The 12,966-nt window shown below is 35.9% G+C and overlaps 1 protein-coding gene across 2 annotated transcripts; it reads right to left on the bottom strand.

Moving 5' to 3' along the window:
- Window positions 1–790: 790 nt before the first annotated feature.
- On the bottom strand, window positions 791–12,614 carry mdy (diacylglycerol O-acyltransferase). Of its 2 annotated transcripts, XM_074085702.1 has the most exons (11): window positions 12,018–12,605; window positions 11,548–11,676; window positions 9,059–9,141; window positions 8,624–8,676; window positions 7,748–7,856; window positions 7,513–7,662; window positions 6,994–7,020; window positions 5,321–5,462; window positions 4,308–4,473; window positions 2,715–2,987; window positions 791–1,017 (listed from the first exon to the last, which is right to left on the bottom strand). In XM_074085702.1, the coding sequence occupies exons 1-11, from the start codon at window positions 12,131–12,133 to the stop codon at window positions 805–807; spliced, it is 1,461 nt and encodes a 486-aa protein (XP_073941803.1). In that variant the 5' UTR covers window positions 12,134–12,605; the 3' UTR covers window positions 791–804. The 2 variants fall into 2 exon arrangements, with proteins under 2 accessions (XP_073941803.1, XP_073941804.1); XM_074085703.1 differs by lacking the exon at window positions 6,994–7,020 and having other exon boundaries at window positions 12,018–12,614.
- Between the last annotated feature and the right edge of the window lie 352 nt (window positions 12,615–12,966).

Here is a 12,966-nt window from a genome sequence, read left to right on the forward strand (position 1 = left end):
ACGTTTATCAAACACTATAAATGTAAAAAATAATTAAAATTACTTCTTATACACTTGGACACCCTGGTGATATTCAAGGTATAATTTGTTTTTTGGAGTCTTTTTGTTATTTCAACCCCAAAATTTTTACTTTTACGGGTATTTCGTGAAACCATATCGAAAACCAGAAAAAGAGACCAGCGCTGGAAATCGAACCCAGGTCCTCGGCAATCCGTGCAGCGTGCTATAACCCCTACATCACCGCTGGACAGGAATCTAGACACGATTTTCGATATGGTTTCACGGGATACCCGTAAAAGTAACAAATTTGGAGTTGAAATAAAAATAGAAAAAGACTCCAAAAAAACAATTATAATTTGATTGCTTAGTAGCGACATCTCTTGTCTGGGTGAGCGGATAGTTCCTAAAGAATGTGACGTCTCTCGATGAGAGCGGAACATAGATGTCGCTAGTGCTGCTGCTTAAGTAGCGTAGTAGATAAAAAGCAACCTGAGATATGTATGCATAGGAAAAATTGTGTGATTCCTGTGAGTATACTTTAAGGTTTTAATAAGTATGCCCTCAGTTACTATGGAACAGAATCGACACTCTCGTTTCATAGCCGGTTCAGTAGCACCCATTGAATCTGGCTAATGATAGCGGTGAGGAAGTACACTGTGAGAGTGATGGAGCACTGCTCCAGTGGTTAGCCTTATCTTGAGCGAGGCATGCCTTTGGGCCTTTTTAGATACGACAAGCGACAAAAACAGGCCGTTAGGAATACTCGTACTGGGTATAGACTACTTGATAAGTATACTTAAATGTTTAATGTTCCGGCTTGAAATGTTGTAGAGCGTAGTCGTGATAGTACATCATTATAGCGAGAGGTTGACCAAGGATTATGGAGCTCCACACGATAATGTTGCCCCAACGGGAGCCGAACTTGACCTCGGCGAAGCGGGAGATGACGGACAGCGGCGGCTGAACCATCATTCCCAGGAAAGCCCACACCCTGAACATCTGAAGCGGGACGCTCACCTGTAACCAATTAAAGAAGAAATTAATCGATAACGATTAAGTATAAACTTTGAAACTATACTAAACTTGGTATACAGGGTGGCCCATTTATATCGGTCAGTATGGGAGTCTGAAACTATACGACATACGAAAATTTCTTCTTAGGAACCAAACATCGATTTTAATAATAAGAAAAATTGCATTCATGCATTTAAAAAAAACCTGTACGCAGCTCGGGAATCGAACCCGGTTGTTTTGAAAAACAAAAAAACTTACACTATTTCTATACTGACCGATATAAATGGGCCACCCTGCATAGTTGGTTTGGTTGTTTGGTAGTGGTTGGATTTGTGATTTTGGAACTTAGTGAAATCACAATTCTCATTCTCATCATCATTAGCCGTAGGACGTCCTCTGTTGGCCATAGGCCTCCCCCATAGACCTCCAGTTGCTTCAGTTGAAAACAGCCTACACCCACCGTACACCTGCGGTTTTAAACCAGCTCATCCGTCCATCTCGTTGGTTAGGTCTCTCGTTAGTGGACGTCTAATTTTATTTATATTATAAAACGCGAAAGTTCGTGAAGATGTATGAGTGCAAATTTCATACTAATATAGTAAACGTAAAATAAATGTAACTTGGTCTTTTTGTGTGTTATCTCTTAACGTTTAAACCGCTGATCCGATTGAAATGAAATTTATGGAGACAGTGGCGTAGCTACCGGAGGGCTAGACGGGGCAGTGCCCCGGGGCCCCCAAGCTCAGAAGGTCCCTCGACCTCTGACTTAAAAGCTAGAAATGACAAATCTGGAGGACGCCGAATTCGGAACACGACGAATACGGAACAAACGATTTTAGAATCTTAAATCTAGAAACTATCTGATAGTTTAGTTGGGGCCCTACGCCACTGTATGGAGATAGTTTGAGATCCAGTAAAGGACATTAAGATAGGACAACAGCAACAGCTAGTTATGTATATGTTATGTATGAGTGAATGAATCTTAGAAGCAAAACTAAGATAGTTTATAACATAGATAGATACTTACAAAGATAAATAATTTTTTACTAGGATGAATCTATACAGCTGGTATTATAAACGGAAACATTTGTGAGATTGATGTATGTACTATGTTACTCTTTCACGAGAAACTACAATTACTACTAGGTTTCTATACACCGACTACTAGATCATGACATGATAATAATATGACGACGATGATGACACACTGATGGATAATTACCTAGATCAACACATTTTATTCCAAAATGGTGCAGTTCCCGTGGAATAATGATAAACATTTTTTTTAAAACGAAGTGGCGGAGTGATGAGTCTGAAATGTGTAAACCAATCCTACTGACCCAACAAACAAGGTACAATATGTACATAGAACTGAATTATCTTGCTGTTATGGTTTAAACACATAAGTGCAAAATCCAAGGACAGCAATACTCACTACTATCACTTATTACCTTAATCTAATTTCATGATTGCTGTCAATGTAGATATAGTTATCTATACCTATAAATAAAACAGTTCCGTGACTGACTGGTAGACAACGCATAGCCAAAACCACTACAGCAAGAGGCTGGCAGATATATACCGTGAGTATTGTAGAGGTGCAATAATAAGAGATATTCGAAATTCGAACGAAAAGGGAACGGGCATAACTTAGCAATGCATTACTTACCACACAATCATAATAATTAAAAGTAACGAACCAAATATTCATGGAATAACGCCGATATAAGGAAGACTGCAGCGCTAGCAGTGGTCTTGCTATAACCCAACTCAGTGATAGGTATGTAGACGTGTCGCACCGCCCACTTGTGGACAGGCAGGTTCCAGGTCCTCCAGAAGACTCCGATGTTGTTAGCGTTCCACCAGTCTGCGTAGAAGTGGCGGTCCGCAAAGTGCAGCAGCTCGCCCATCAGATTAAGGAACGAATGGAAGCTCAGGTAGAAGAAACACAGCCACATGAAATGGTTTGGCACCTGAAATTGTATAAGGGGCTGTTTCACCATCCATTGATTAGTGTTAACTGTATGTGTATGTGATGCCGTCTCTATTTGTTTTGTTCGAATAGACAGAGACGGCATCACACCTAACCGCCAGTTAACACTAACCAATGGATGGTGAAACAGCCCCTAAATATTACAATAAGTATCTGTTAAATTGAAAGACAGATATAACAGTACAAATTAAGATAAGGCAATAAATCAAGGACATTCAGCCAGTTTTCATGCTATAAAATAATTACAAATGAAAAACTTAATAAAATGAACAGAGGCCTTATTGTCTAACACACTTGGAATCACAGTCGTTTTCACCATTTCTTTCTATCACACGGTATAAGACGAGCGTAGAAAGAGATGGTGAACGCGATCGCGAACGTCAGCGCGTTAAGACAATAATGGCCTCTATTGTATGTAGTTGTAACGTTTCCCTACAGATAAGTCAACGTTCCATATTCGAAAAATGATTTCCATAACATATATGTTATGTGCACTACTACATACCTACATTAGGTAATTTAAGTACTTAAGTTTTCACCTATATCTAAGTACGAAACACGATGCGAAATGTCGCTTCTGCTCTTCCACTTAACAAGGTGTCCACTACAAATCCTAAAAAAAAACCCTGACTTTTCACTGACTTTCCCTGACTTTCCCTGACCAATCATGTTCATTTCAAAGCAGGTTATAGGTATGATTTTTTTACTGCCCGAGATACTAAGCTAGACCCGATGATAGGAATTCAGTGCACACCGAACGTGGTCACTTTTTCGTTGACTGTTTTTATGGTGCCACTCTTTAATACGTCGCCCGGAACTGGAACGACTGGTGTCAAAATATGGAGCTAAGTTTTGCAAAATATGGAGTTTTTTCCGTGACTTTTAGATTTCTAGCTCACTGATTTTCCCTGACCACCTTGAGCTTTCCTGACTTTTCCCTGACTTTCCCGAAATTGAACACCCTGATTAAGCGTTTTTACACCACATTCATAACAGAACAGGTAAATTTAATTGTAAACAAAACGCATTAGGTACGTACCGTAAGGTCGGGGTACTTTGACAGTTTTCAGGTTACTTTCGCCCATATGAAAACCACATAAAAACAAACAATAAAGCGTAAAATAAAAACATAAAAACGTGATCGATCAATTAACATCAACCATATGGCAAAGAGCCATATTCTCAAAGCAATAATAAAACCAGGACCGAGTTATATCTAAGGGTCAAAGTAACCCTTCCTTCAGGGCCAAAGTACCCCGACCTTACGGTAATTAAACTTAATATTACTTTAAAAACTTACAGCAAGTTTCAATAATCTCTCTAAGATTTTGATATATTCCATTTGAGAAAATGTGACAATCGAATTTGTTACAGAAGGTATCATCCATTGCTGGAATAAGGCCAAGACTAGGTTAACGCCAAACACTACTTCCAATAATCGCTTGATCAAGAACCTTTTCCTGATTCTGAAATACAAAACAAAAAGACAACACTTAAGGTAGTTATAAACTTTAACACTGTTAGACTGTACATAAATAATTATATCAATTCTTGATTAACTTTTAAACAGCTAGAGTTAGACCACTAGTATCTTGAAAAAATTAACATCTTTTGACCTCTTGGATGTTCCCCTGAAGTTAACGGAAATCAAAAAGAACACGCTGTATAAGAGCTAGCACATTTACATTTCAGTTAAAATAAATAATCATCTTACACTGCACAAACTTCGTAGATTAGGATACACAAATATTTCCACATATTCTAGTCGCGGCTACAACCAGTCGACTTACTGATTGCGATCGCTGATTGGTATTTCATTCGAATGGAAACCGTATTAATCACAAGAACAGACATTCAATCATTAGGTAAGTTTATGATGAATGACGGAAACGGCAAGAGTTTACAGAAGTATTCGTGGTTTATTTCAACCGGATGGCCACATGGTTAAAGAACCTAACCACGAAGCTTGAGGTCCCGGGTCCGGTTCCCGGCCGGGGCAGATATCTGTATGAATAATACGAATATTTGCTCTCGGGTCTTGGATGTTTAATATACGCATTTTTATCCGTTGCTTAGTATCCATAGCACAAGCTTTACTTAGTTTGGGACTAGGTCAATTGGTGTCAAATGTCCTATGATATTTATATATTTATTGATTATTCATTTTACCTGTACAATCACCTGCATTAATATCTGCCACAACCGAGTGTGCAAAGATATCCAACAGATCCTACCGGCCCTTGGAATAGAGTCCTATCAGATATTCGTGTATTGTTCTTTCATGCGGTATCACTAACATCATGCATGACTAACCGTGTAGTGCGGGGGAAATTCAACTCATAACACAAAGTGGGGGCGAGCAGGAAGTAAAACAGGTCTTTCAGGTTCAAGTTATCAGGGTATCTGACGAGGCCAGCGGCCAGGAAGGCGTCGCTTTTCTCCTCCTCGATGGTCTCTGCACAAAACGTAAAACACGTGATAGCATGCGGTTATAGTTAAAGTATGTTGTACTGTGAAGCAACCAAACACCAAAATTGAATGCGCAAACACATAAAGGTGCTGATAGACTTTAGCATTCACTACAGAACGTCGAGCATTCGCCGTTTTTAAATATGTCGAACTGAACAACGAACATGGCTAAACATAAATAGAGCCAAACATTAGTACGAACATTTACATTACCTACACGATCATTCTAAGGAACGCTGTAGTAGTATGTAAATGCTCTTTAAAATTTGATTATCCACGATGATGTGATGTCGGACGGATGCTCGGCAAAAAGCTCGAAGCAAATTTGCCATCTTTTCGCTTGAATGCTCGCTGAAACGCTCACTAGAATGCCCGCTAAAACGCTCATGTTTATTTTCTGAGCTTTTGCCTGTCATGTAACATTCGCATTACAAGTGAATTGCTCAAGTTTTATCAGCACGTTAAGAGGAAAAAAACTGTACAAAGTGCGACGAATTTCTGACTTAAGCATTTTTTTATACATTTATACATTATCAATAGTACCTGGGCGACCGAGCTGTGCTCGGGCTAAAACTCGTTAATAAGCGTTTTCCCAGAGATAAGACCAAGCTATTCCCTTTGTTATTCCCGAAAACCTCTACATACCAAATTTTATCGAAATCGTTGGAGCCGTTTCCGAGATTCTGATTATATAATATATCAAAGAATTGCTCGTTTAAAGGTATGTTTTAGATACTTAGATAGATTAAAAATGTGCTGATTTACAGTGTTCAATAAAGTATGTTTTTGAATTCAGGTGATGCAGGCGTGCTAAGTACTTCCCAGCACTCAGTAAAGTTACATAACTCCACACTATTTTTATCTTATCTTTTATCTACTCAATAAGCTCTACCGCAATAAGATGCTTAGGTATACTGTGAAAATTCATATTCATTTATTGCTATCTAGTACATTGTTACAAAAATAATAAATAATGTAAACGTGGAGTCTGTTGCTCCAACCGCTTGGACGGACGGACAGAACGACGGACACGTAAGTTCAATCCTTCCGGTAGGGAATTTGAAAATCTTTAAACTTAAAATCGTCAAGGCAGACTTCTTCCTGTTGTTGTGTAGGTATTGAGTAACGTAATCACTTATCATTAATCATAAATAACGACAAAAAACACGCATACGGATTACGTAAGTACTTACAGCATTAAAATACACGTGCATAAAAACAGTTAAGTACTTTTGTGAGATAGAGGTATTCAAGAGCACACAATATTAGATCAGAGAGGCTAAATTTTATACTATAACAACTAATCAGGTCGTCTATTGTTTTGCCATGTCTAAATATGTCTCATATGTCTAAATGATCACAAAATAAAATACTCTTATTTTCGTTTTTAAATATTGTACGTGGTCAAAAGTAAGCATTAGTGCAAAGTGCAAAACTACAACAAGAAGCAAAAAAGAAGAAAAGAGAAGTACCAAAAGAACAGTGCATAAACAGTCAGTTATTTTATCTTGACTTACGCTCTTGCTCGGCGCTCATAAGTTCATCTGTAAATATAATGATTTAATTGTGAAACTAACTTTAAGTGCGATATTACACTTACGTACAATCTAAGAATAAAGAATAAGACTTAAACTTATTTTTCAAAATTCGGCACAACAAAAAAACTAAAAAGAAAGAAAAGAAAAATTATGCTGAAAAAAGTCAAAAGGGGCATACTCAGCGTATCATGCCGCAGGGCTCGCTTTCTGTACGAGTATGACCCATTAACTTCAATGCGTACAGCGCATAAAAATCAGATGTAGTACATAATGTACATATGTATGGATATGGCACGTAGGTAAAGACCAAAACGCGGCACACCTTAACGCAGGTAGTTAGAATTACTATTATTTTTTTCCACTGTGACATGAAAATTAATCATACATTTATATGGATAATTTTCATGTCACATCCACATATGTTCCTGTGATCCTTTGAATTGCATACTTCAATTATATCTCTACTACACTCTTATAATGCACTGCCATAAAACTTACTGTAATTAGGTGCCGACAGACTCTGTCGCCTCAATTTGTTTTTAGAAAACTTCCCTTTGGCTGCAGTTCGGACCCAATGGTTAGTTTGGGTGTAGCTCCATAGTTTCAAAAACAATATCAGATATAGTAAGCACACTGTAGATGTACCCACTGCAATATATAAAAAACAAAAATTATGTTATGACATCAATACTAAATTTACCTATTACTAAATTTAAATAATGCAAATATTTACCAAAACTGAATTCTTCACCCTTGAAATGTATAACCGCCACAGGCATTGTAATTAATAAGATTAAATTGCATACTTGCAGACTAACACCCAATTTTCCAGAAATTATGTCCTGAAAAAGAAAAGCATGACATATTACCACCCTTGTAGATTTTAGGACTATGGCATCCCTATGACGACCGGATGGCCAAGTGGTTAGAGAACCTGACTACGAAGCTTGAGGTCCCGGGTTCGATTCCCGGCCAGGGCAGATGTTTTTATGAATAATACGATATGAATGTTTGTTCTCGGGTCTTGAAAGTTTAATATGTATTTAAGTACATATTTATCTATATAAGTATGTTTATCCATTGCCTAGTATCCATAGTACAAGCTTTGCTTAGTTTGGGACTAGGTCAATTGGTGTCAAGTGTCCCATGATTATTTATTTATGAGAAGAGTGGCAACACTTTTAATCATTTAAATTTACGATTTTATTGCTTGATTAATATAAATAACGTAAATTTAAATTAAACTATTTAAGTATACCGACAGGTAATTTAAATTCACATAATAACTTACACTCCTAATTGTTCACACACCTAAAGTTCCTAAGTCTTTACTAATATTAAAAATGCGAAAGTGAGTTCCTTCGGTGGTTGCGCTTTCACGCCAGTATTCAATCGATCGTGATAAAATTTGAGACCCTGAGAAAGACAGGATAGTTATTATCGCGGAAATTGTATTGTAATTCTCGCCGGCGAGCGATAACGAATCTTCGAAAACGGAGTCGCGGACAACAGCCTGTCTAGAATAATTTGAAAACATGGTGCAGTTAAAAGAATAAAGTATGAATGTTTGTCAATATGTAAATGTTTAAATATGTATTATTTCACCTACCACAGCTATTGCCTTCTCTATCAGCAAACTTCCAACAACAAGCACTACTGAAACTGTAAAAAAAGAAAATCTTACATTCATTAATTTATAACTAAAGTAAAACACATAAATAAAGCAAAAAAAACACCCCTATTTTATCACGTTTAGGTAAATGATAAGTAAGATACATGTACAAAGGCGAACTTATCTCTTTAAAGGACCTCTACCAGTCAACCTTAGAGTGGATGTGAGGATCTATCAGTTAGGGAGCAACAAAAGGTTATATTTTTACTTTCTTAAAATTTTAATGAGACCAAATTGGAAGTATACCCTCTAACAAAAAAAGAAGTTTTAGTTAAGACTTACATTGCATGGTTATTATTAGCCAGACAGATATTAAGCGAAGTTAAAGTTTTTTGACTATCCTATTTCTGAACACTGAGTATATAAACTTACATATAATTAACACTACTGAAGGATACTCATTGTGGCCAGTGAGAAGAATAATCCATTCAATTGGATTCACACGGAAACCATATCTGAAATATAAATATTTGTGCAATCATAGCATATTCATTTACATATAAGAAACCAGTTTAGTTAAAAATTTCATTTTTAATACATGCTTTTTGTCCAGTGTACTTTTTGTTGACTGTTTACTGTACTTTCATTGTCATCCGACTTGGACCCACTGAAATTCAGCGTCGTGGCACCGCGTGCCATGACATGCTGAGGGGTGTCCTTTTTTTGTATCAACTACATATGTATATGTTTATTGTTTTTTTAGCTGTATTATTGTACTCGTAGTTATTCAACAATAAATATTTTCTATTCTATTCTATTCTACTTATGTATACCTACACCATAAGTCCAAATCGAAAATACAAACTGAGACATGGATGCACAGAAAAGCCAGAAAAAGAGACCAGTACTGGGAATCTAACCCAGGTCCTCAGCAAACCGTGCTGCATGCTATAACCCCTACACCACTGCTGGACAGGAATCTAGACACGAATTTTTTCTTTGCATACATATCTCAGGTTGCTTATTTCTACTATGCTACTTAAGCAGCAGCACTAGCGAAAACTATGTTTCGTCAAGAGACGTCACATTCTTTCGGAGCTAACCGCTCACCCAGACAAGAGATGTCGCTACTAAGCAATCAAATTATGATTGATTTTTTTGGAGTCTTTTTGTATTTTTTCAACTCCAAATTTGTTACTTTTACGGGTATCCCGTGAAACCATAAATCCGTGCTGCATGCTATAACCCCTACACCACTGCTGGACAGGAATCTAGACACGAATTTTTCCTATGCATACATATTATCTCACGTTGCTTATTTCTACTATGCTACTTAAGCAGCAGCACTAGCGACATCTATGTTTCTTCAAAAGACGTCACATTCTTTCGGAACTAACCGCTCACCCAGACAAGAGATGTCGCTACTAAGCAATCAAATTATGATTGTTTTTTTGGAGTCTTTTTGTATTTTTTATTTCAACTCCAAATTTGTTACTTTTACGGGTATCCCGTGAAACCATACCAACCAACCCATTATGGTTCCAACAAACCAATTATAACCACAAGTCCAATTACTGGAAGTGGATCAAAATTAACTTGCAAGATTTGACCAAAACAAACAGGGCACTAGTTAAATAAAAGCTTGTAATAAGTTACTATTGCCTTATTCATTTAAAACTGAATTAAAAATAATGACAATTAATTGCAGGCTTAGATATCCTTCAGAATTTATTCACTAAAGGAACAAAAAACAAGGAAAAGATTAATGTCTCACAATTTATCCCTATTTCAGCTCATTAGAGGAGTCATACATGGCTGTAACAACGCATTTTTGTATTTGATAACAACATTATTTAGTTTTCATAATATAAAACAGTCGCTTTCTACAATTGGACCCCCTGTATGCATGCTTAATAGCTTTTTCTTTTTAAAAAATTGCAGCCATCCGAAGATGGGCAAGTCAATAGTGATATATATATAATTGGTTGCATTCCAAGTTGCTAGTATTGAAAACATCAGTAAATTAAGTTGTATGATTTTAATATTCATTTTCATGTAGTCTTAAGATCCGTTTAAGAACGACCTTCACCAAGCTGGTTAATGGATGAAACATATTTTATATTAAATTTAATATGTCAATAAATATATTGCATATGGGTTGTCTAAAAAATTTCAGTTCAGGATATGATTAATTAAAAATTAAAAAAAAAAAAATGGTTTGGTTAATAGACAAATTCCATACCAATCGAAAGTATGAAGTCCATAGAATATGCAAACATTAGGTTGCCTATTTTTGTCCCATCACAACTTTCGGGTAGGCAGGTATGAACAGGTAAATCCGTACTAGTAGCTTGCACCGGTCTGGTTAATAAATGAAAGTTAAATGAAAATATAGATTATTTTATTACGAACACGGTGGTATAGGGTTATCTGTGAAAAATAAGTCCTGAATTCCAGTTGTTGAATTTTAAAAACTGAAATATTGCTAATAAAATTTGCAAGATTAGTATTATATATGTATTACTATAACCTTCTTATTTACTAAAGATGTATGTATAATTTAATGTCACATAAAATATATACACACATATGATATGATGATATTTCATATTACTATTATTCTTTTTCTTATTTAGGTTTTTTTGACATTTTGTTTTTTTTTATATAATAGTTTTTTTTAGTATTACTTATTATTATTTAATTAATTGTGATATAGTTGAGAACATTTACAGGTTTAAGTTGTCTTTTATTGTATTTTATTAATTTTGACATTTTATAATTCATTATTTTTGTTTTTTAAATACATGTTATTTCACATTTATATATAATTAATTGATTATCTAATAATGTATATTTTACATGAATTAACAAATAAACAGTTTTTTTATAGAAATTAGGCCAATATGAACAGAATTACTCACTTGAGGAAGTTTTCAAGGCATAATCTCAGCCCTCCAATAGTCAGCATGAGAAACCCCCAGTTCACCAAGCCCGTGAAGTTTTTGAATCCAGAGCTCCATGAAAATAAGGAATCTCTTGGTTTGTGAATTCTGGAAAAATAAACAATTATTGGTTTACAATTATAAGTTGAATCAGGATATTATGCACCAAATGTTATTTCCATGACATCATTTTCCGTTATCAGGTTAAATTTATGTATTATTTTTTTAAAGCATGGACTCACTAATATAATCCTGGGTTTGCATTATATAAATATTTCTTGCACAATACACAAACTTCTGAATATAATGCTATGCTTAGCAGCAGTAGTTTAGTTGATAGAACTATTAAAATGGAAACAGCAAGAATAAATATATAAAACATAAATAAAAAGAAAAGCTCTCAGGCTGTTCTGTCTGGCACAGGAAATTTATTAATGAATATTTCTTACGGTTTATCAAACTGTGACTTCCTCACTTTGTTTTCTTTTTCCGTAATTTCTTCAGCTCGTGTCACGCTCTGAGCTCTTCTATAGTGCAAAGCTTTTTCCTCAGCTTCTGTAGTCATTATGTTGCTTATGATGACAATAGAATTACTAACACATCCAAGTGAACACTATACCGGATTTAAAAGTGACTGAACTCACTTTTAATACAAAGATCCGGTTTGAACGATAAGGCGGGTATCTAGATAAAAAGAAGCGACTTCTCTTTACACCTAAAGAACACAGTTAATAGTAGTAGCTTAATTAAAGCTTAATTGAATTCTAACATTAAACAAATTGACAATGACCGGGAATGTTACAGGAGACTAATACCACGGACATTAGCTTTATCAAAGGTCAGACATTTGGGTCAAACAGTGTGCAAGCAGTAAAGTAGGTAAATGATAAGAAGCGACTACTAACTGGACTGGACCTAAACTACCTAACCACCCTTTAACCACCTACCTAACCCATAGACCTAACCATACCAAACCAACCAATCCGGTGTCACCCCAATGACAATGACACTGACAAGTGACAACTGACAGATTGACAGTGACAGACAAGGGTAATAATAGATGTTCTGGATGGTGCCAAATTAACAGGCCTGTGAAACATGCGAGTGTTTTGCATCTCTTTCTTTAGGGTGTCCATGAGTAAGTAAAAATTGGGATTGCCCTACAGAATTTAAAGGTGTATTGGAAGGGTGCGAAGTACTAGGTGGGGGTAATGAAATCTATCGCAGCGCTCATGGTGGCCAAACGTAGAAATAGTTCTGGCCAAAGAGTATTGTAATGTATAGGAATGTTCGGGCTCTGTCATCTGCCATACTCATATAAATCTGTCATTAACAAAGCAATTTGTATAGACTTTAACTACCTAATTTTAGTAATAGATGTTTGTGTTATGATGCGAG

This window comes from Choristoneura fumiferana, chromosome 3 (genome assembly GCF_025370935.1).
Source record: "Choristoneura fumiferana chromosome 3, NRCan_CFum_1, whole genome shotgun sequence".
NCBI classification, from domain to species: Eukaryota; Metazoa; Arthropoda; class Insecta; order Lepidoptera; family Tortricidae; genus Choristoneura; species Choristoneura fumiferana.